Source organism: Salmo trutta, unplaced genomic scaffold, assembly GCF_901001165.1.
Source record: "Salmo trutta unplaced genomic scaffold, fSalTru1.1, whole genome shotgun sequence".
NCBI lineage: Eukaryota > Metazoa > Chordata > Actinopteri > Salmoniformes > Salmonidae > Salmo > Salmo trutta.
The window spans coordinates 536294-561425 of NW_021822469.1; the positions used below are offsets into that span (position 1 = coordinate 536294).

At 43.4% G+C, this 25132-nt stretch overlaps 2 protein-coding genes and 1 long non-coding RNA gene across 3 annotated transcripts; 1 reads left to right on the forward strand and 2 right to left on the reverse strand.

Moving 5' to 3' along the window:
* The first annotated feature begins 797 nt into the window (after positions 1–797).
* Positions 798–8720, forward strand: LOC115182355 (very long-chain acyl-CoA synthetase-like). The gene is made up of 5 exons (XM_029743975.1): positions 798–809; positions 3566–3760; positions 6882–6972; positions 7205–7400; positions 8249–8720. The coding sequence occupies exons 1-5, from the start codon at positions 798–800 to the stop codon at positions 8718–8720; spliced, it is 966 nt and encodes a 321-aa protein (XP_029599835.1).
* Positions 8721–10273: 1553 nt separating this feature from the next.
* On the reverse strand, positions 10274–11962 carry LOC115182352 (uncharacterized). Its single transcript, XM_029743972.1, has 2 exons — positions 10434–11962; positions 10274–10313 (listed from the first exon to the last, which is right to left on the reverse strand). Exon 1 carries the CDS (start codon positions 11865–11867, stop codon positions 10701–10703), a length of 1167 nt encoding a protein of 388 aa, XP_029599832.1. The 5' UTR covers positions 11868–11962; the 3' UTR covers positions 10274–10313; positions 10434–10700.
* Positions 11963–18345: 6383 nt separating this feature from the next.
* On the reverse strand, positions 18346–20011 carry LOC115182353 (uncharacterized). Its single transcript, XR_003873721.1, has 2 exons — positions 18625–20011; positions 18346–18504 (listed from the first exon to the last, which is right to left on the reverse strand). It is a non-coding gene; the product is annotated as an uncharacterized LOC115182353 (long non-coding RNA).
* Between the last annotated feature and the right edge of the window lie 5121 nt (positions 20012–25132).

The following is a 25132-nucleotide window of genomic DNA, read 5'->3' on the forward strand; positions in this document are numbered from 1 at the left end:
GGCAGAGTGTGCTAAAGCAGTGAATAAAACAAACTTAGGGAGGAGGCTTCTAATGTTAACATGCATGAAACCAAGGCTATTACGGTTACAGAAGTCATCAAAAGAGAGCGCCTGGGGAGTAGGAGTGGAGCTAGGCACTGCAGGGCCTGGATTCACCTCTACATCACCAGAGGAACAGAGAAGGATGAGGATAAGGGTACGGCTAAAAGCTATAAGAATTGGTCATCTGTGATGTCCGGAATAGAAAGAAAAAGGAGCAGGTTTCTGGGGGCGATAAAATAGCTTCAAGGTATAATGTACAGACAAAGATATGGTAGGATGTGAATACAGTGGAGGTAAACCTAGGCATTTAGTGATGATGAGAGAGATATTGTTTCTAGAAACATCATTGAAACCAGAAGATGTCATAGCATGTGTGGGTGGAGGAACTGAGAGGTTGGATAAGGTATAATGAGCAGGGCTAGAGGCTCTACAGTGAAATAAGCCAATAAACACTAACCAGACAGCAATGGACAAGGCATATTGACATTAAGGAGAGGCATGCTTAGCCGAGTGATCAAAGGGTCCAGTGAGAATTAGATAACTAGCCGAGCGATAGGTAGCAAGCTGGTAGAAGATGGAGGGAGGTCTGTTTTTAGCCACCTCGTGCGTTTCCGTCTGTAGATTAGTGGGGTTCCATGTGGTAGGGGGGACCAGTCCATTTGGCAAAATAGTTAGTTATAGTGGCCCAAGAAAATTGTCCGATAGACCTATTCAGATAGCAGCCGATAAGACAGCTAACGATTAGCGGGCCGCAGATGGGCAATCAGGTTACGTCACGACGGAGGGGCCAGTTGGATAACTCCCTCGGGCAGATAACGTCGGTGGTCCAGTCGAGAAGGCCCGATGGGGCTTCGCATCGGCAGTAAAACGGGTCCGGATAGGTGATTGTAGCCCAGGAGAGGCTGATGGAACTCTTCAGCTGGCTAGTTCCGGAATAGCCCAGGAGTGGCTGATGGAACTCTTCAGCTGGCTAGCTCCGGAATAATTTATGTTAACTCCGGGACCGACGTTGCCAATAGTCACTCAGGTAGCAGCGAGCTAGCTGCAAGATCCAGGTGTAAATGTCCAGAGCCTGCGGTAGAAAACCGGGGATATGGAGAGAGAATAGGTCCGATATGCTCTGGTCTGAGTCGCGTTGTACAAAAACTGGCGATAGCTTTTCGAGCTAGTGGATAGCTGAGGGCCGCTAACCGTGGCTAGCTGAACTCCAACGTTAGCCAGTGAACTAGCTTCTGTTGTGGATTTCAGATATGAGGTAAATAATACTTTTTTTTAAATTGGTTAGGCGGGTTGCTGGAGAGTGTTTTGAGGTTGAGTTTTTAGAAAAAAAACATGTAAAAAGATATGCGAAGAAAAAAAAAAAGAAAAAAAAAATATATTATATATATATATATAATACACTGCTCAAAAAAATAAAGGGAACACTTAAATAACACAATGTAACTCCAGGTCAATCACACTTCTGTGAAATCAAACTGTCCACTTAGGAAGCAACACTGATTGACAATACATTTCACATGCTCTTGTGCAAATGGAATAGACAACAGGTGGAAATTATAGGCAATTAGCAAGACACCCCCAATAAAGGAGTGGTTCTGCAGGTGGTGACCAGAGACCACTTCTCAGTTCCTATGCTTCCTGGCTGTCACGTCCTGACCAGCAGATGGAGCTAGTGTTTAAGTTTTGGGGTCAGGACGTGGCATGTTTGTGTTGGGAATGTTTGTGTTGTTGATTGGGACTTCCAATTGAAGGCAGGTGTGTTGAGTTGCCTTTGATTGGAAGTCCTATATAGGTGTGTGTGTTTTTCTTTGGGGTTGTGGGTGGTTGTTCTTGCACTGCGTTTTTGTATGCCTGTAAGACTGTCCCTGTTGTGTTTATTGTTTTTTCAGTGGATACTTTACTCCTTCTTTTTTAAATTAAAATATGAGTATCCATATTCCCGCTGCGCCTTGGTCCTCCTTTCAACAGCACGAAGGATTTTGTGACACTGGCTGATGTTTTGGTCACTTTTGAATGCTGGCGGTGCTTTCACTCTAGTGGTAGCATGAGACGGAGTCTACAATCCACACAAGTGGCTCAGGTAGTGCAGCTCATCCAGGATGGCACATCAATGCGAGCTGTGGCAAGAAGGTTTGCTGTGTCTGTCAGCGTAGTGTCCAGAGCATGGAGGCGCTACCAGGAGACAGGCCAGTACATCAGGAGACGTGGAGGAGGCCGTAGGAGGGCAACAACCCAGTAGCAGGACCGCTACCTCCGCCTTTGTGCAAGGAGGAGCACTGCCAGAGCCCTGCAAAATGACCTCCAGTAGGCCACAAATGTGCATGTGTCTGCTCAAACGGTCTGAAACAGACTCCATGAGGGTGGTATGAGGGCCCGACGTCCACAGGTGGGGGTTGTGCTTACAACCCAAACACCGTGCAGGACGTTTTGCATTTGCCAGAGAACACCAAGATTGGCAAATTCGCCACTGGCGCCCTGTGCTCTTCACAGATGAAAGCAGGTTCACACAGCACATGTGACAGACGTGACAGAGTCTGGAGACGCCGTGGAGAACGTTCTGCTGCCTGCAACATCCTCCAGCATGACCGGTTTGGCGGTGGGTCAGTCATGGTGTGGGGTGGCATTTCTTTGGGGGGCCGCACAGCCCTCCATGTGCTCGCCAGAGGTAGCCTGACTGCCATTAGGTACCGAGATGAGATCCTCAGACCCCTTGTGAGACCATATGCTGGTGCGGTTGGCCCTGGGTTCCCCCTAATGCAAGACAATGCTAGACCTCATGTGGCTGGAGTGTGTCAGCAATTCCTGCAAGAGGAATGCATTGATGCTATGGACTGGCCCGCCCGTTCCCCAGACCTGAATCCAATTGAGCACATCTGGGACATCATGTCTCGCTCCATCCACCAACGCCACGTTGCACCACAGACTGTCCAGGAGTTGGCGGATGCTTTAGTCCAGGTCTGGGAGGAGATCCCTCCGGAGACCATCCGCCACCTCATCAGGAGCTTTCCCAGGCATTGTAGGGAGGTCATACAGGCACGTGGAGGCCACACACACTACTGAGCCTCATTTTGACTTGTTTTAAGGACATTACATCAAAGTTGGGTCAGCCTGTAGTGTGGTTTTCCACTTTAATTTTGAGTGTGACTCCAAATCCAGACCTCCATGGGTTGATAAATTGGATTTCCATTGATTATTTTTGTATGATTTGTTGTCAGCACATTCAACTATGTAAAGAAACAAGTATTTAATAAGAGTATTTCATTCATTCAGATCTAGGATGTGTTATTTTAGTGTTCCCTTTATTTCTTTGAGCAGTATATATATATATATATATATATATATATATATATATATATATATATATATATATACACACGGGACACGACAAGAGGAGGACAAAGGACGTCTGAACTGCTACGCCATCTTGGAAAAGGAAGCTTTAGCTTCACAATAACATGTTTGACATACAAAAAATAAAAAAATGTAAAATATGAATGTTTGTGTTTTTCTCCCAACGTTGCAGAGAGACAACGACAGAGAGCACAACGTCAGACTGGCCATTGGTAACGGTGTGAGAGCAGAGATATGGAGGGAATTCCTGAACCGCTTTGGGAACATCTATGTGAGGGAGTTTTATGCTTCAACTGAGGGCAATGTGGGATTGATCAACTACACTGGGAAGATAGGAGCTATCGGACGAGTCAACTACCTACACCGGGTAAGGACTGACTCCTGAACAGCCCTGTGTCCTGGGCCCGGATTCATAATGCCTCTCAGAGTGATGATCCCTCTTCATGAAACCTTATTCATTATGATCTAAAAGGCTAAACTGGATCCTAGATCAGCACTCCTACTCTGAGACACTTTATGACTAAGGGGCCTGAAGATCTGACTCCTAAAGAACAAGGTTGGGGACAATTCCATTTAATTCCAGTGACTGAATTGAAATGTATATTGACTGATATCATGCTTCCCTCTACATTTACATGACATTTGAATCATTTAGAAGACGCTCTTATCCAGACTCACAGTTAGTACATTTATCTTCAGATAGCTAGATACTTTTATTTGTATTAAATTGGTAAAGGTAGTACTTCTTACATTGGACATTTTACCAGGGTTGGGGTCCGAACATCAACTGAAATTCTGTGTCTTTATCACAGTGATGTTTCTCCTGTCTCTCTTATAGAAGCTGTTTCACTATGTTCTGATCATGGTGTCTGCCTCTCTTATAGAAGCTGTTTCACTATGTTCTGATCATGGTGTCCCTCCTGTCTCTCTTATAGAAGCTGTTTCACTATGTTCTGATCATGGTGTCTCTCTTATAGAAGCTGTTTCACTATGTTCTGATCATGGTGTCTCTCTTGTCTCTCTTATAGAAGCTGTTTCACTATGTTCTGATCATGGTGTCTCTGCTGTCTCTCTTATAGAAGCTGTTTCACTATGTTCTGATCATGGTGTCTCTCTTGTCTCTCTTATAGAAGCTGTTTCACTATGTTCTGATCATGGTGTCTCTCCTGTCTCTCTTATAGAAGCTGTTTTACTATGTTCTGATCGTGGTGTCTCTCCTGTCTCTCTTATAGAAGCTGTTTCACAATGTTCTGATCATGGTGTTTCTCCTGTCTCTCTTATAGAAGTTGTTTCACTATGTTCTGATCATGGGTCTCTCCCGTCTCTCTTATAGAAGCTGTTTCACTATGTTCTGATCATGGTGTCTCTCCTGTCTCTCTTATAGAAGGTGTTTCACTATGTTCTGATCGTGGTGTCTCTCCTGTCTCTCTTATAGAAGCTGTTTCACTATGTTCTGATCATGGTGTCTCTCCTGTCTCTATTATAGAAGCTGTTTCACTATGTTCTGATGATGGTGTTTCTCTTATAGAAGCTGTTTCACTATATTCTGATCATGGTATCCCTCCTGTCTCTCTTATAGAAGCTGTTTCACTATGTTCTGATCATGGTGTCTCTCTTATAGAAGCTGTTTCACTATGTTCTGATCATGGTGTGTCTCCATTCTCTTATAGAAGCTGTTTCACTATGTTCTGATCATGGTGTCTCTCCTGTCTCTCTTATAGAAGCTGTTTCACTATGTTCTGATAATGGTGTCTCTGTCTCTCTTATTGAAGCTGTTTCACTTTGTTCTGATCATGGTGTCTCTCCTGTCTCTCTTATAGAAGCTGTTTCACTATGTTCTGATCATGGTGTCTCTCTTATAGAAGCTGTTTCACTATGTTCTGATCATGGTGTGTCTCCATTCTCTTATAGAAGCTGTTTCACTATGTTCTGATCATGGTGTCTCTCCTGTCTCTCTTATAGAAGCTGTATCACTATGTTCTGATCATGATGTCTCTCTTATAGAAGCTGTTTCACTATGTTCTGATGATGGTGTCCCTCCTGTCTCTCTTATAGAAGCTGTATCACTATGTTATGATAATGGTGTCTCTCCTATCTCTTATAGAAGCTGTTTCACTATGTTCTGATCGTGGTGTCTCTCCTGTCTCTCTTATAGAAGCTGTTTCACTATGGTCTGATCATGGTGTCTCTCCTGTCTCTCTTATAGAAGCTGTTTCACTATGGTGTCTCTCCTATCTCTTATAGAAGCTGTTTCACTATGTTCTGATAATGGTGTCTCTGTCTCTCTTATAGAAGCTGTTTCACTATGTTCTGATCATGGTGTCTCTCCTGTTTCTTATAGAAGCTGTTTCACTATGTTCTGATCATGGTGTCTCTCCTGTCTCTCTTGTAGAAGCTGTTTCACTATGTTCTGATCATGGTGTCTCTGTCTCTCTTATAGAATCTGTTTCACTATGTTCTGATCGTGGTGTCTCTCCCGTCTCTCTTATTGAAGCTGTTTCACTATGTTCTGATCGTGGTGTCTCTCCCGTCTTTCTTATAGAAGCTGTTTCACTATGTTCTGATCGTGGTGTCTCTCCCGTCTCTCTTATAGAAGCTGTTTCACTATGTTCTGATCGTGGTGTCTCTCCCGTCTCTCTTATAGAAGCCGTTTCACTATGTTCTGATCGTGGTGTCTCTCCCGTCTCTCTTATAGAAGCTGTTTCACTATGTTCTGATCATGGTGTCTCTACGTCTCTCTTATAGAAGCTGTTTCACTATGTTCTGATCATGGTGTCTCTCCTATCTCTTATAGAAGCTGTTTTACTATGTTCTGATCATGGTGTCTCTCCTGTCTCTCTTATAGAAGCTGTTTCACTGTGTTCTGATCATGGTGTCTCTCCTGTTTCTTATAGAAGCTGTTTCACTATGTTCTGATCATGGTGTCTCTGTCTCTCTTATAGAAGCTGTTTCACTATGTTCTGATCATGGTGTCTCTCCTATCTCTTATAGAAGCTGTTTCACTATGTTCTGATCATGGTGTCTCTCCTATCTCTTATAGAAGCTGTTTCACTATGTTCTGATCATGGTGTCTCCTGTCTTTCTTATAGAAGCTGTTTCACTATGTTCTGATCATGGTGTCTCTCCTGTTTCTTATAGAAGCTGTTTCACTATGTTCTGATCATGGTGTCTCTCCTGTCTCTCTTATAGAAGCTGTTTCACTATGTTCTGATCATGGTGTCTCTCCTGTCTCTCTTATTGAAGCTGTTTCACTATGTTCTGATCATGGTGTTTCTCCTGTCTCTCTTATAGAAGCTGTTTCACTATGTTCTGATCATGGTGTTTCTCCTGTCTCTCTTATAGAAGCTGTTTCACTATGTTCTGATCGTGGTGTCTCTCCTGTCTATAGAAGCTTTTTCACTATGTTCTGATCATGGTGTTTCTCCTGTCTCTCTTATAGAAGCTGTTTCACTATGTTCTGATCGTGGTGTCTCTCCTGTCTCTTATAGAAGCTGTTTCCTTATGCTCTGATTAAATACGACACAGAGAGAGATGAACCAATCAGAGACTCTACCGGAATGTGTGTAGAAGCTCCTAAAGGTGAGATGCTCTTTCATAGGTGTGTTAGTGTTGGCCTTTATTTAACCAGGGAGGTTATTGTGGACACATTCTGGTGTACAATAATGACCTGAAAATCACACATATCTCAATGTACATTATGCTATTCATGCGTGGGTGTTTGACCCTTTCCCTAAGGAAGAGACAGGAATGTTGGTGTGGGTATACATTATGGTGTGTGTGTGTGTGTGTGTGTGTGTGTGTCTTCCTGAAGGTGAGACAGGACTGTTGGAGTCCAAGATCACAGACATCGCTCCTTTTGTTGGACACGCTAACAGCCAGCAGACAGAGAAGAAGAGACTGAGAGACGTGATTCAGAAAGGAGATCTGTACTTTAACAGTGGAGACCTGCTGAAGATAGGCCAGGACAACTTTATTTACTTTCAGGATCGAGTCGGAGATACATTCAGGTACATATCCTGACCTACAGTATGGCATTACAAATATATGGAACCATATTATATTATATTTAGTGGAGTTGTATTGACCCCTACAGGTGGAAGGGAGAGAACATATTATATTTAGTTGCATTGTATTGACCCCTACAGGTGGAAGGGAGAGAACATATTATATTTAGTTGTGTTGTATTGACCCCTACAGGTGGAAGGGAGAGAACATATTATATTTAGTTGAGTTGTATTGACCCCTACAGGTAGAAGGGAGAGAACATATTATATTTAGTTGAGTTGTATTGACCCCTACAGGTGGAAGGGAGAGAACATATTATATTTAGTTGAGTTGTATTGACCCCTACAGGTAGAAGGGAGAGAACATATTATATTATATTTAGTTGAGTTGTATTGACCCCTACTGGTTGAAGGGAGAGAACATATTATATTATATTTAGTTGAGTTGTATTGACCCCTACAGGTAGAAGGGAGAGAACATATTATATTATATTTAGTTGAGTTGTATTGACCCCTACAGGTAGAAGGGAGAGAACATATTATATTATATTTAGTTGAGTTGTATTGACCCCTACAGGTGGAAGGGAGAGAACATATTATATTTAGTTGAGATGTATTGACCCCTACAGGTGGAAGGGAGAGAACATATTATATTATATTTAGTTGAGTTGTATTGACCCCTACAGGTGGAAGGGAGAGAACATTTTATATTATATTTAGTTGAGTTGTATTGACCCCTACAGGTGGAAGGGAGAGAACGTATTATATTTAGTTGAGTTGTATTGACCCCTACAGGTGGAAGGGAGAGAACATATTATATTATATTAGTTGAGTTGTATTGACCCCTACAGGTGGAAGGGAGTAGGAGGAGTCCTCGACCAGGGGCCTCATTCTTTCAGTTTGGGTTCTGAGCAGTCCTCGACCGAGGGCCTCATTCTTCCAGTTGGGGTTTCTGAGCAGTCCTCGACTGGGGGCCTCATTCCTCCAGTTGGGGTTTCTGAGCAGTCCTCGACCGGGGGCCTCATTCCTCCAGTTGGGGTTTCTGAGCAGTCCTCGACCGGGGGCCTCATTCCTCCAGTTAGGGTTTCTGAGCAGTCCTCGACCGGGGGCCTCATTCCTCCAGTAGGGGTTTCTCAGCAGTCCTTGATCGGGGGCCTCATTCCTCCAGTTGGGGTTTCTCAGCAGTCCTCGACCGGGGGCCTCATTCCTCCAGTTGGGGTTTCTGAGCAGTCCTCAACCGGAGACCTCATTCCTCCAGTTGGGGTTTCTCAGCAACTGCACAGCAACAACTGGCTTGATGATAACTGTTTGATTATTGAGTAGGGGTGCATCCCAAATGGGACCCTTTTCCCTATACACGTATAGTGCACTACATTCGACCAGAGCCCTATGGGCCAGATAGTCAAAAGAAGTTCACTATATAGGAAATAAGACCCTGGTCAAAAGTAGTTCACTATACAGGAAATAAGACCCTGGTCAAAAGTAGTTCACTATACAGGAAATAGGACCCTGGTCAAAAGTAGTTCACTATACAGGAAATAGGACCCTGGTCAAAAGTAGTTCGCTATACAGGAAATAGGACCCTGGTCAAAAGTATTTCTCTATACAGGAAATAGGACCCTGGTCAAAAGTAGTTCACTATACAGGAAATAGGACCCTGGTCAAATGTAGTTCACTATACAGGAAATAGGACCCTGGTCAAAAGTAGTTCACTATACAGGAAATAGGACCCTGGTTAAAAGTAGTTCGCTATTGTTGGGTTTTATTTCACTTATTAGATGTGATGCATTACCATTTACAGTAGATGTAGGCCTAAGTGTGAACGGACTGTAATGCACTAAGAGGTTTATATTGTATTAACATAGATTGAGCAACATATAATAGACATGACTAACTGGAGGGTTGCTGGCTAGTAGGAGTGTAGGCTGAGTAGACTCTTGACACACACACACAATGCCTGGTTGTGGGGCCGCTCAAGGACAGGTGTATGTGAGGAACTGATAGAGGGGAGAATGGCTGTGGCACAAGAACAGGCACTGTCCTTGAGTGTCTGACTCTCGGTTACACACATGAAGATAAGCTAGAAGACAACTATGCTTGGCAACAAAGATGCGTCTAGAGGCTGGGACCAGCCTGCACGCCAACGATAGGCTGGAGTAAGTCTAAACCACACCCAAGCCTCTACTATGACAGGCCCTCAGGGAGAGGGAACTACGTCTGTCAAGAAGTATTTAAGGAAGAACTTATGATGTCATTTCAGTTCTCTGTTTGCCCTGCGAGGTGTTACAGTGAACCCGTATATACGAAGATTGCATTTACCATTTATTCTGCTTGACTAATTCTATTAATAAACAGCTGAAAATATATTCAGTAGCCTAGTGTTAAATTTTGTTCTGATACCAGAATTGAATTGACGCAGCCTTTACAATTGGTGACCCCGACGTGATCTGCTGTAGGGACTTCGCTGGAATTTGTCCTGCCGATTGGCCATCGCTGTCGTCGGACGGTGTGTTTCACAAATCCTGACCGGTCAACTAAAAAGGTAAGCAGACACCTATTGTGAATAACTGAAGTTCTGCACATTGGCTATTTCCAAATTTATTTTTGTGAGACACCTGTTTGATGTAAGTGACCAAATTTTTATTTTAACATATACAAATTGATTGAAGTATGTATTGAACATTTGGAGTTTGATTAAGTGATAAATGCATTGTTGACAACAGTAATGTATGTGTCAAGTCCTCCTCTTGTTCACCATCCAAAGGACACAGGGACAACTCAATTTTCCAACTCAATCTTTTTTATTTTTAGTTTGCCTTCAGTTGGTTGGTCTGTCCAGTAATTTAGCCAGTAATTTAGCCAGTAAATTAGCCAGTAAATTAGCCAGTAAATTAGCCAGTAAATTAGGTTGTAAACCTTTAAAGACAGAACAAAAAGTTACCATCTTAATTAAACATTTTAATGAACTTAAATTAGTTTAAACATTTAAATAACATTCTAAATAACTAATATGAATTAATAATTTAAGCCTTTTACCATTGGCGTCTTTGGACTGAACCTGTGAGTGAACTTGGAGTTTTCCCTCTGAAGTTTGTTCTTCTGAATGACTGACGCCCTCCATGCCTTCACAGGTGCTCCAAATAAGTGAAAATGATTGATCAGGTGATCAGGTGACAAGCAGCCGGTTTGCTGCTGCTGGTGCACTCTGGGAAGTGTAGTTCTTTGACTCACTCCTGATATTCAGCTCAACACCTCCCACTTGAGCTCCTGGTTTGTTTCAAATCCAGAGAGGTCACAAGCCCTTCACACCTCTGTTTGTTCTTCAATGGGTAGTAGAATGACAAGGCGTCTGACATCTCTATGAAGAATTGTACCTGGGATTTTGGTTTGAAGCCTCTTCGTTCTTTCACCGTTTGCTCTTGTGGGTCCTTTTTTGCTGTTTGACTTTGTGATGTGAACAGGATAGCTGGGAAAAGTCTTCACAAGCACATCTCTAATGATGCCTTTGCTGTCAGCATTGACACCGACCACTCTAGCCAGCTTGTACTGTCCTCTTAGCGCGTTTTGGTCAGCCAACCAGACCACATCTCCAACAGCAACATTTCTCTTTTTGGTGTGCCATTTGTTCCTTATGAACAGATTAGGTCCAGCCAATTGGCTCCACTTCTTCCAGAAACGGCTTACCTCTGCTTGAATATGTTTAAGTCTTTTGTAAGGGTAGCCATCAAACTGGAAATCTCCAGGGTCTCCCTTTGGATTGGTACGTCCTAAAAGCAGAGAATTTGGGGTGATGTACTTTACACAGTCTTCTCTGCTTTGAGTTCTTGCATTGATGGGTCTCTCATTAGCAAGATTGGCTGCCATGAAGAGAAAAGTTTGGAATTCTCCCCACGTAAAACCACCATCTCCACCAAGGTTGCTCAACGCCCGCTTCACTACTTTGACAGCTGCCTCTGCGGCACCATTCCTATGGGGAGAGTCTGCAGGGTGGATCTTCCATGACCATTCTGTACCATGCTTGGCAGCTGTGTCTTCAAGTTCAGACTTATTTTGTTGGTTAAAGAATTTTTGAAGGGAGGGTTTGGCTCCCACAAAGTTTGTGCCAGGGTCTGACCAGAGTTTCCTGGGGTGTCCTCTCAGTGAAGTGAACCTTTGATAGGCTAGCAGGAATCCTTCAGATGACATGTCACTCACCACTTCAGTGTGTATGGCTCGGGAAGCCATGCAGCAGAAGACTATTCCCCATACTTTGAGTCTAGTTCTCTTCTTGACCTCATCTTTCACTTCATAAGGGCCGAACAGGTCCATGGTGGTGAATTCAAAAGGTGCAGCTGGGCCTATTTGTTCTAGAGGCTGGTCAGCCATGATTTGTTGACACTGTTTTGCCTTGTTTTTCCTGCAGACCACACAGCTGTCAACCATTTTCTTGGCAAGTCTACGGCCTTTTATTACCCAGGCTTTCTTCCTCATCCGGAGAAGGGTTCCTGCCACTCCCTCGTGATTTGCTTTGTGTGATTCTTGTGCCAGCAGTGTAGACACCCATGCGTCAAAGGGTAAAACTGGCACTGCTGTCTCATCTTCGTTGAATGTCTGAATTCTGCCTCCACAAACTAGCAGCCCAGACTTCACATCTTTGTACACTGTCAGTCTGCTTAGAGTTGTCTCTGAAAAATCTGTACCTTCTTGAGCTGCGAGAAAAAGGTCTTTGAGTGCATCTTCATGTTCTTTGACAGTCGGCACAGCTTGCTTGGGTGATCTTACCTCCCTCTTTGCCTGTTTAGGGGCCCGGCCCTTCCTCTTCAGCCACTGCTTGGCTGCTAGACAAACCCAGGCAACAACTCTCACCAGTTTGGACAGGCTACTGAATCTTCTTACTTCCACAAGATCTTTAACCCAACCAGTGGGCTTCCTTCTAAGAAGAGTTGGGTTCACCACAGGTATTCCCTCTTGAGTTTCATTCTTTGGACTTTCCTGAGTGCCTTGTCTGTCTTCTTTCTGCTGACTACTTCTCGCTTCAGCTCTTGTCAATGCACCTGAGAATGCCTTCCTCTGGAGCTTGTTTACACTCTCCCTGGCATGAGCTGCAACCTCTCCAGCTGATTTTATAGGCCACTCCTCCACTGGCCACTTTAGGAACTCTGGTCCCTCTTGCCTAGTGGAATTCTCCTTCAAATCTTCAGGAGCACCCCCTCTTGTTATGATGTCAGCTATGTTTAGATCCCCACGGATCCACCACCAGTCTTGCACTTGTCCAGCCTTCTGGATTTCACCCACTCTGTTTGCAAAGAAGGTTTTGTACCCATAACTGACTCTTTGAATGGCCCCCAAGACCGTTTGACTGTCAAGTAGATGGAACCATCTCTCGATCTTCATTCGAGCATGCTTTTCCACATACTTCCTGATCCTGGCTGCGAAGACAGCACCACAGATCTCAGCTTTTACAGCGTCTCCCTTCTGATCCAGGGGTGTCAGCTTGGCTTTTGATTCAACAAATCGAACTTTAGTGCCTTGACTTGTCTCCCATCTTAAGTACATCACAGCTCCATAGGTTTTATCACTTCCATCAGAGAATGTGATGCCCCACGGTTTCCCTTCCCAGCCAGCTGGTGTGAGGCTCCTGTGGAATTTCACCTCTCCAAGCTGCACATATTCTTCAAAAAGCTGGATGGCTTCTTTCCTGAGGCTTTCTGAGAGAGGTTGGTCCCAGGTTTCTTGGGTTAGTTTCCCACCCCCTCCTTCTTGGAATGCTTTTCGAACAAGAATTGCTCCCTTCTGTTTGGCAGGTGTAACTAAGCCAATTGGGTAGTACAGTCCAGCCACTTGGCTTAAGAGGGCCCTCCTAGTCAGTGGGTTAGGTGTCTCAGTTCTCACCTCCTCCTTGAGAAGATTTTTCCCAACTCTCATCTTCTTTTTCCTTTTTGAAAAGTTAACTGAGGTTAACATGTAGAGCTCGTCTTCATCCATTCGGTAGCCGATACCCAAGGCTTTGTTGTCTTCGTCCCTCATTTGATTTGGAAGAATTAAGGTTTTACTTTGTGCCTTTGATAGACCCTCCACCTCCATTCCTTGCCTCCCACTTTGCCCTGACCGGACCCATGGTTTGAGGAAGAACCCTCCAGCTTTCAAGATCTCTTCTACATTTGCTGTGATTTTGTCAAGTTTATCCAGGTCATTTTGGGAGGTTAAGAGGTCATCCACATAACTGTCCTCTTCAATGACTCTGCGCTCATCCTCCAAGTGAAGAAAGTTGGGCAGGCGTGCTGTTTCCCTCATAGCCAACTGCGCAATGCAACCAGCAGGTCTGTCCCCAATGTTGACTCTGGTTATTGCATATTCACTTATCTCTTCAACTGGGCTGTCCCTCCAGAGGAACCTGTGAAGATGCATCTCACGCTCCTCCAGCCATACAGAGTTGTACATCTTTTTGATGTCTCCTAGAGATGCATACGTCCCCTCTCTGAACCTCAGCAAGACAGCTCTTATAGGGTTGAGAACGTCTGGTCCCTTCAGAAGAAGATCATTCATACTCACGCCTTTGTATTTCTGGCTACTATTCCATACAATACGAACCGGTGTTGTTACCGAATGAGGGTTTGGTGCCACCAGGTGGCTTACGTACCACACTGGTCCATTCCACTCGTCCATGATTTTGTTGGTGAGTTTTATGGCTGCGCCTCGCTCGACCATTTCATGGATTTGGGTAGCATATGCGACTTTCCAGTCTGGCTCCCTGCTTAGTTGTTTTTCCATTCTTAAGAAACAAGCCTGGACTGCACTTTTGTTATTCGGGAGAGAGGCTGGATCTACCGTCCAAGGATACTTTGCATCCCAATGTGGAGCCGGTGTGTGAGCATCCCCCTTCTCGTAGGTGAGGCCTCCTTTAATGATCTCCAGTTCCCTCTCCTCTGCCAGGGTCATTTCTTTTCCTCCCGGTGGACAGTTTCCACATCGGCATCCTCCACATCTTGGCTCACATGCAGCTCCGATGCTGTCCCAGTGCCACCACTCAAGGAACTCATGGTTACTGGCAGCTGTAAATTTGGTCAGAGTCACATCCTCCTGCTGTAGCTGGGCTGTGTCAGTTGTTGGACTTGTGATTTCTTGATATTTGACAGCTGCTGTCCTCATGGAGCGAGCAAAGTGTGTTTTGGACTCATATAGTGCAACCTCCACTTCTTCAAATAAGTCGGGATGTGCTCCACCCACTGTTTTCCCCAATGGACCCTCCCACAAGACGAGGTCTCCCATGATTTTTACCCTCTGGGGAGCGAGTCTTCCCTCTCGGTGGCTAATGAGAAGTTCGACCTCTTCTGGCCTTTCCAATTCTGTAAGTTTGACTTCTGGGAAGAATTTTTTCAACTTCTCAGGTTCAATTACTTGATGCACTCTGGCGATTTCATCCAAGCCGTAGCAGACCATTTCATGAGCTCTCTCTGTCCCTTTAGGTGTCTTGACTCTGACTTTGAGGAGATACCTTAGTGTATTCACTTTCATGGTCATACCACCAACCCCATGAACAACTAAAGTTATCTTCTCATGTCTTAACCTCAGTCTTTCAGCAGCCTTATGGGTAATGTAGTTTGTGTCTGAAGCAAGGTCAATTAAAGTCCCAATCTTCTGCCCTGCGTTCGCCGTGACTTGCATCAACATCATGATGACAGGAAGTTCAGTGAGCCCATTTCTCTGCAGTAGCTCAGACTGGCCTGAAGCATCGAGTGTCACTGCGGTTTTGTTGGTGTTGGTGAAAGCCTTTCTGCATCGATCTGCCATTTCCTGGGAAAGTTCAGACAAGATCTTCTCTTGTTCCTCTGTTAGCTTGCTTTCACCTTTGCCGTCTCTTCCACTCTTTCTCTCTTCCCCTCTTTTGACTTCTCCTTTTGGGCAGAGGAAAAAATGGTGGTCTGGGGCACCACCTTCTCTTTTACAGTCTTTGTTTCTGCATAGGAAAGTGTCTCTGCAGTATCCATCTTCATCATGGCATCCGAGACATTTTCTGCATGCTCCCAGCTTTCTTAATACAGTTTTCTTTTCCGGTAGCTTAAGTCTTTTGAACTTTCTACAGAAGAAGATCTTGTTTTAGTGCCCACTATCACCACATACACCACATACCTCATCAAGCTCTTCTTTCCTTGTGGCTTTTGTTGAGGCAATCTTTCTGTCATACTTCTTGTCCAAACGATCCGATTTTTCCACCTTCTCCTCAGTTCTGAGCTGTTCGAGTCTCTCCAGTATTCCTTCTTGACTTTTCAGGAACTTCAAGAGCATGACAAAGTGGTTGTCTGATGTGACATCGTTTCTGGGTTCAACCATGAACATAACCCAGTCTCTTTTAATGAAGTCAGGCAACTTGCTTTCAATGGATCTAATTACCAGTGGGTTATTTATGGCTCCAGAGTTTCCTAACTCTGTGAGATCTGCTAGAGCCTTCTCCACTGACTGTATGAGATCAATGACCTTTCTTGGTTGGTTCCCTTTCACATGTGGCATCTTCTCCAGCTCTTCCAGGATTTCCACTATGATGGTTGACTTGTTGCCATACCTGTTCTCCAGCACTCTGAACATGTCATCGGCAGTGGTGTAGGTTGAAAGTCTGAGGTCTTTTGAGATTTTGTCATCCACACTCTCCAGGAGTTGAATCTTCTTAACTTCAGTTGATCCGGATGGCTCTCCCTGCTGTTGCAGGCTTTCCCAGTCTTTCCTCCATCTGTGATATTCTCTCCTGCTTCCATTGAAGATAGGTAGAGAGATTGGCTTGATTCTCACTATTGGTGTGGATGTTGCCGGTTGGTGTAGTAGTTTCACTCCTGTGCCTCGCTCATTGGTCGTCCGTGCAGTGGCAAATTCAGGTCTCCTTGACTCAAGCCTGTAGTAGAATGCTCTTACGTCCTTGACTCTTCCATCTAATTCGTCTTTTAATTCTACAGGGATCCATCGCTCCCATGATGACATTGCTGAGATGGCCTCTTTTATCCTCTTGTCCAAGAGAGCGAGGTGCACTTCATAGCCCTCTAAATTGGCACTTTCCACTGGTACATAAGCCGCTTTATCATTGGCTTTTTCTGCTTCCAGGATTGACACAAGAAGTTCACTCCTTCCATACCTCGACCACAGGTTTGTTTGAACAATGTCTCTTATTTCCGCCAACTTTGTTTCACCTTCATTTACAGATCTATCAATGTCAGCCTCTTGATGTTCATTAAGACCTGGTTCCTCATCCTCAGTCATGTCAGCCTCCAGTCCAATCCTATAGTCATCGTTGGCATCGAGCATCTTTCTGAAACAATCTGAAAGCTTAGCGAATTCCTCCTTTAACTTCTTGAGGCTACCTGGGACGTTAGCGTGCCACCTGTGGCGCACCCTATCAACAGCAGGTGCATTTCAAGAGCGGCAAATTTGAAACCAAATAAATGTACAAATTCAAATTTCTCAAACATACAACTAACTTACAGCCTTTGAAAGATAAACATCTTCTTAATCTAACCACGTTTACCGATTTCAAAAAGGTTTTACGGGGAAAGCATAAAGTTAGGTTATGTTAGGAGAGTACATTGACAATAGCTGTGTGCAATGCATTGTCGATTCAAAGACATGCCTCACCAAAACCATACAATCAGCTAAAATTATGCACTAACCTTTTACAATCTCCATCAGATGACACTCCTAGGACATTTTGTTAGACAATGCATGCATTTTTAGTTCTATCAAGTTCATATTTATATCTAAAAACAGTGTTTTACTATGGCGTTGATGTTCAGGAAATCGTTTCCCTCCAATACCGGCAGTCAAGTCATGACGACAAAATAATTAATTAATATTAGAAAACATTGCTAAAATATTATATTGTCATTCAAAGAATTATAGATTTACATCTCTTGAACGCAATGGACTTGTCAGATTTTAAATTAACCTTACTGGGAGATCACACTTTGCAATAATCTGAGCACTGCGCCAGACAAATACGCATCGCGATACAGACTAACCGCCATGTTGGAGGAATCTAAAATCTAAAATACTATATAAATAATCCATTACCTTTGATTCTCTTCATCAGATGTCACTTCCAAAGAGTCCCAGGTCCATAACGAATGTAGTTTTGTTCAAAAAAGCTCATCATTTATGTCGAAAAACCTCCGTGTTGTAGCGCATGATCTAAGCCAGCCGGACTTCACTTCACTTCAAGAACGGAAAAAATATATTTCCGTTCGTTCAAACATGTCAAACGTTGTATCACATAAATCATTAGGGCCTTTTTTAACCAGAACATGAATAAAATTCAAGGCGGACCATTGGGTTTTCTTTTAAAACGTTTCGGAATGAGAGTACCCACCATCAAATCGCGCGCCAGGGTGAATGATGGACCATCACGTTCCATGGCTCTTATTCGGTCAGATCTCACTGTAGAACACTCAAAACACTTTGTAAAGGCTGGGGACATCTTGTGGAAGCAATAGGAAGTGCCAGAATATAATTCACCCCCTTTGTTTTTCAATGGCATAGGCTCAAAGTCAATTCAACACATCAGGTATCCACTTCCTGTCAGAATCTGTCTCAGGGTTTTGCCTGCCAAATGAGTTCTGTTATACTCACAGACACCATTCAAACAGTTTTTGAAACTTTAGGGTGTTTTCTATCCATATATAATAAGTATATGCATATTGTAGTTACTGGGTAGGTGTAGGAGGCAGTTTAAAATGGGCACACTTTTTTCAAAAAATTCTCAATACTGCCCCCTATACCCTAACAGGTTAACTCCACTTGAAGCATGCTGCTTGCTCCTCTTGAAATGAAGTTGGCTTGTCTGGTGAAGCTGCTTTTTGCAGTGGTCCTCTCCTTTTTGAGCTGCTGGACCGACTTCCCCAGGACATCTTCCGCCATCTTGACTTCCTCTGCGTCAACAGCTTATTTCTGGATCTGAAGCCGTTTATCCTCAGTGCCAGGCCACTCCGCGTGGTTTACAACTGTCAAGTCCTCCTCTTGTTCACCATCCAAAGGACACAGGGACAACTCAATTTTCCAACTCAATCTTTTTTATTTTTAGTTTGCCTTCAGTTGGTTGGTCTGTCCAGTAATTTAGCCAGTAAATTAGCCAGTAAATTAGGTTGTAAACCTTTAAAGACAGAACAAAAAGTTACCATCTTAATTAAACATTTTAATGAACTTAAATTAGTTTAAACATTTAAATAACATTCTAAATAACTAATATGAATTAATAATTTAAGCCTTTTACCATTGGCGTCTTTGGACTGAACCTGTGAGTGAACTTGGAGTTTTCCCTCTGAAGTTTGTTCTTCTGAATGACTGACGCCCTCCATGCCTTCACAGGTGCTCCAAATAAGTGAAAATGATTGATCAGGTGATCAGGTGACAAGCAGCCGGTTTGCTGCTGCTGGTGCACTCTGGGAAGTGTAGTTCTTTGACTCACTCCTGATATTCAGCTCAACAGTATGTGACCTATTAAGAACTGTGATGAATGATATGTATTAGGTAATATGATGTGTGTGTGTGTGGTTAACCTCTTACGAGGACCCTTACGAGGATCTGAAATTAATTGACTCATATTTCAGGCTAGGTTTCGGGTATAGGTTCTGAGTTATTTAACCGACTGAATGTGTGTGTGTGGTTAACCTCTTACGAGGACCCTTATGAGGACCTGTAGATATTGATCATATTTCAGGCTAGGTTTCGGGTATAGGTTTTGAGTTATTTAACCGACTGAATGTGGGTAATTACGAATATAACCAGCGATTGAAATGTACTAGATACTAGGTATCGGTTTGAATGTGGTTGATAAATCTGACTATCAACGGGACTGTGTGAAGTTTGGGAGGCCAACCCAATCGTGTGAATGTAGTGCATTGGATATTAGACAGCGATCTGAATATCTGGTTTGAGTGTTTAATATATCGGCTTTACAGGGTTGATCATCTTATAGAGAAGGTTCAGGATTAGTTCGATTCCCAGGACGAGGTCCTTTACGAGGTCCTATACAAAGAGGTATAGGCTAGGTTTTAGGCTAGGTTCCAGGTTATATTTGGGGGTTTACCGTGTGAGTGTATTTTGATTCCCTGGACGAGGTCCTTTACGAGGTCCTATACAAAAAGGGTATGGGCTAGGTTCTAGGCTAGGTTCCAGGTTATATTGGGGTTTTACCGGGTGGGCATAATACATTGTTAAAACAGGTCTAGAAATTAGCGGGGTAAAATAGATCATAGGAAGGGAGACATAATTCCTCTGTGGAAAAGGTAACGTGAGAATGGGGGATATTGAACCAGAACGGGTGTTGAAAACTTTGAAAGCGACTCTCGAACGGAATGGTGGTCGCGATGGGAAAGAATGGAAGAGGAGAGGTGAAAAATTATATAAGGGATGGCTAAAATAAGGTAGTATTAATGCACCCAACGGACTCCCAGTCGACGGGGAGCCCGGTAGAATATTGGAAACGCTAAAACGAAAAACAGACACAACCTGTTCCGAGTGGAAGCAGGAGGGGGAAGCGCGTAAAGGAGGTGCAGGAATTTATGGGAGATGAGCGATACATGGAGTTAATTTTATTTTACAGGGACGATGCACATTAAACACAGTTGTGTATAATGGCAGGGTATTCCTAGCAAACAGAATGGGCCTGTTTGCAGACAAACTGAAGGGGTTTTAAGGTTTTAAGCAATCTTGGGTCAAATTAGTCAAAAAGTACGTTAAAATATGGGGTTTCATAGATTGGAAGTAAAATATTTTATCCAAGGGTAGTGTATGTTCAATTAAAGTACACAGAACCGTTGAGGAAGTTTAAAACAAATGATTAATGATTTGAGGAAGTACAGTGGAGTTATTATTAGGTTTTCTTTGTAGCTAACGTTTGGGTTTCTGAATCGGTGTAGTATAAGGAATGATGACTAAATGTTCGTGGTTATTTTATGGAAAAAGGAGCGCTTAGCTCTTTTGGGAAAAATACCTAGGGACAGGATATCTTAAAGGGGTATACACACATGGCATTTTGGAAGTTTGGTTTTCTGAGTTATAATAAACACATGAAATCATTTTGATAGGGAATGTTGTGGGAACCTGGGATACAAAATGTAGATAAAGTTCTTAGCTTTAATTTGTTTAATGTAGTAAGAAACATGGTTCTGAAAGGGTGGTATGACTTTTGACCCCTCTGGTGACTTTTCCTGTGTGGTCTGATCAGCCACATTGAAAAGCCACTTGGATGGTGAATTTAAGGTCATTGGTGATATTGATTGTAAGGGAATTTGTAGAACTGATAATTATGATTAAGTTTAAGTTCTTAGACACAATTGATAATTTGAACCAATGAGAAGACTAAAAGGGCAAAGCCTTAGACTAAGGGTAGAAAGGGCAGACGGAGAAATCCTCCCCTGCACTGCTGAAACCTTGAGGGTTGGGGAGTAGCAGGAAGAAAGGAGGGGGGCCAGCAGGAGTAGATAGGAAGAGAATTTGGTTCACTTAGCTCTAGGATATTAATTTATGGAGAGACTATCGGCTCCGTTGGCAGGCATGTATTTTAGTTTTGATTTTAAGTTTATGTTTGGTAAATTCGCTAGGAGGAGATATGATCATTTTGTTGAAAGTAATTGTTACCCTAACTAAAAGGACAATGAAAGCTTAGTTGGTTTCAGGTGTTAGACACTGAACCATTGCCCAGACACTATTCTGCACAGTAGGCCGAAATAGTAGCATTGACTAGAACCGGTGAAATAAGGAAGGAGAGAAAAGTTACTATTTACACAGACAAGCACATAGACATTTAAAACCATACAAAACAGCACAGATAAATCTTAAAGAAGATAAAACACTTGACAGAGAATTGTTACAGAATAGCCGAGGATGAAGGCCCCAGGGAGAATTGGACATGTGGATAATAAAAGGGGGCAATCCTACAAGAGAAGGGCTGACATAAGGATAATTTGTTTAGATATGCAGCAATATTGATACATGGCTTGAGCCATGAATAAATAGGGGGAGTATGGTAGAGAGTATGGTAGAGAGTATGGTAGAGAGTATGGTAGAGAGTATGGTAGAGAGTATGGTAGAGAGCATGGTAGGGCAGGCGATAGAACAGGTTAGGATAATAAATAGGGGGAGTATGGTAGAGAGCATGGTAGAGCAGGCGATAGAACAGGTTAGGATAATAAATAGGGGGAGTATGGTAGAGAGTATGGTAGGGCAGGCGATAGAACAGGTAGGATAATTACTTAAACAAAAACATTTTTTGTAGAATATCCATTCCAACATTTGGAAATGGACTTAGTGAACTATTCCGAATTGAGGGGAAGAAGGGGTGTTTAACAATAATAGATAAGTATAGCAAGTGGGTAGAAGCATTACCAACTTACTTGGTGGACATGATTATGGTAGCTAGAATATTAGGTCAAGATATTATCCCTAGAGTTGGTTTACTAGGATCTATCTCTTTAAAGGATGGATGACATTTTAGCTAATCAGGTAGAGCCTATAGAATGCCAGAGTTAGAGAGACCAGAACAGGTAGACATAGAAGTTGAAGAAATACTAGCAGAGCACATGAGAAGACTGTTTGTTAACCAAACCCATATGTCCAAGATTTTGTGTCCAACAGGTGAATTACAGGAGAAGGGGATTCACTCAGTACAACCAGGAGACTGGGTGTGGATCCAGTCCCTGAGGAGAAAAGACGGGAAGCAGCCCCGTTGGGAAGGCCCATACCAGGTTCTGTTAAACCACTGCCTTTGCCATTAGAAAAGCTGAGAGAGTCACTTGGGTCCACGTTACCCACTGCAAGAAGGTATGTACACATATGAGCACTGCTGATCACACACAGAGTTAGGAGAAGAACCGAGTACCAACAGGGTCCGGGGGTTACCTCTTTAACGAAGATTCCCTATCCCGACCGTTCATCACTGTGTGTGCTCCTAGAGGTGTGAGTATGGGGCTGTACCTAGCAGAGAGACTAAGGGCAGGAGAGGGTTGGCGGTTTTTGGGAAGAGTAGAGACTCTGAGCTGCATCATAGTCTAATCTTTCTGATACATTCAGATCCACCACCTTCCGGTACTAATCATACGATACCGTTGTCATTGAGAAGAAGTAGAAGATAAACTATATAATACACTGATGAGTGACATACAGAATAAGGAGTCGAAGAAAATCAAGATGTAGGATTTAAGGTAAACATTAAACAATTTCCTGGGAAAGAAGACAACTGTACAGGAATTGGGGTTGGCCAGATTGAAGTACTCAGCCAACCCACCTCGGTTCACCTTAACTCCTGATGAGCACCAGTGTTATAGATACAAGAATGGCACCGAGAACTTAGATGATTCTAATGGCTGAAAGTAATCATGAATGTGACTGACTTAGGTTTGAAAGATGAATAGAAAATGTTTAACCTCACAGCACCTATAACTGATGTAGGGTGGGCTAGTACCAGCAAAGGACGCATACGACAGAAATGACCACAAAGGGTGGTTAGGAACTTGCGCCCTGGGGTTATAGGTCCAACCAGTTCAAGTTAGTCATCAGAGGCCAGTTATAGGAGGCTAAAGTAGGCGCAGGGGGAGTTTTGACCAGGATGGGAGTAGCTTTGTCTAGATGGATGCTATTGGCATCCTCAGGGAAGTTCCAGATGAATACAAAGCTATGAATCAAATATGTGAAGGCTTTAACACTACATTATTTTGGTGGTTGACAATAAATAAAAATGTGGATGGGATAAATGACATATTTTATATTCAACAGAGATTCATGAATGAAAACGGGGATGCAGTAAAGAGGTTCTCTGACTAATTATCCGCCACCTCCCTCATGACCTGGTAAAATAGACTGACTCTCGATATGTTACTGGCAAAAGAGGATGGTGTAGGTAGAATGATTAGGTTCATTGCTGTACGTACATTCCTGATAACACAGCTCTTGTTTGAGAAATGGAAAACTGTTGTAAGAACTGTATTATGGGCTGCTTTCACCTGTATGAGTGTGTTTGCGTTGTGTGGTTGTTGTTTGGTCCCTTGTGCGAGAGGTCTCATTTCCAGAACTCTAGAGAGATCGATAACGGAGCAGATGGTGAGATACGGACCGAGTCAAAGTTCAGACCAGTGGGACGACAAATACCTACCGCCGAGCCTGGTGGAGGATTCATTCAATTATGAGGAGCCCATGATAAGATGAGACCATCTTTAGAGTTTCCTGAATTAGTTTGATTTTGTGTGAAATTTCTGGTCAAAAGTAGTTCACTATACAGGAAATAGGACCCTGGTCAAAAGTACATACTGTAGCTACCTGCGTTATCTGTCTGCAACAGAGAGCAGATTTTACATCTATATAGACTAGGTAGAGCCTACACCTTGACCAGGGGTCAGAGAGCAGATTTTACATCTATATAGACTAGGTAGAGCCTACACCTTGACCAGGGGTCAGAGAGCAGATTTTACATCTATATAGACTAGGTATAGCCTACACCTTGACCAGGGGTCAGAGAGCAGATTTTACATCTATATAGACTAGGTAGAGCCTACACCTTGACCAGGGGTCAGAGAGCAGATTTTACATCTATATAGACTAGGTATAGCCTACACCTTGACCAGGGGTCAGAGAGCAGATTTTACATCTATGTAGACTAGGTAGAGCCTACACCTTGACCAGGGGTCAGAGAGCAGATTTTACATCTATGTAGACTAGGTAGAGCCTACACCTTGACCAGGGGTCAGAGAGCAGATTTTACATCTATATAGACTAGGTAGAGCCTACACCTTGACCAGGGGTCAGGGCAATGATAGTGGCTGTGTACCACCCTCAAATTCATATCTGGGCATCAGACAGTACCACTGCTTTTTTTAAATCCATTTTTCATATCCGTGATTAATTTAGGCCTGGGACACCAGGTGGGTGCAATTAATGATCAGGTGGAACAGAAAACCAGCAGTAGTGTCACGTCCTGGCCAGTATATAAGGTTAATTGTTTTGTAGTTTGGTCAGGGCGTGACAGAGGGTATTTGTTTTATGTGGTTCAGGGTGGTGTGTTTGGTTAAAGGGTGTTGGATTTAGTATTTCCGGGGTTTTGGTTTATAGTCTATGTTTATGTATTTCTATGTCTAGTCTGGTGAGTGTATTTCTATGTTGTGTTGATTGGGGTTGGGACTCTCAGTTGAAGGCAGGTGTTGTCTATCTGCCTTTGATTGAGAGTCCCATATATTAGGGTGTGTTTGTGGTTGTTATTTGTGGGTGATTGTTCTGTGTTGAGCTTAGGCTTTGCCAGACTGTTTGTTGTCGTTCGTTTCTCGTGTTTGTTATTTTTGTATTCATTTTTTGAAGTTAATAAATCATCAAAATGAGCATACACGTACCTGCTGCGTTTTGGTCCTCCTTCACCGACGACAACCGTGACAGAATCACCCACCACTCAAGGACCAAGCAGCAGAGGAAGGGGCAGACGGCGTTCGAGTTGGACTGGCGGGAGAAGTGGACTTGGGAGGAAATTCTGGACGGGGCCGGACCTTGGCATCAGGCTGGGGATTATCAGCGCCGCAGTGGGAAATTGAGGCAGCCAAGGCGGAGAGGCGATGGTACGAGGCCAGAGACGCGCTGAGGGAGAAGCACGAGAGGCACCCCCAAGAAATTTTTTTGGGGGGGCACACGGGTAGTTTGTCTAGGCGAAGGAAGAGCCGGAAGCCAGCTACCCGTGGTTATATGGAGGAGCGTATGGGGTGGAGAGCGCTATGTTTCGCTGAGAAGCGCACTATCTCACC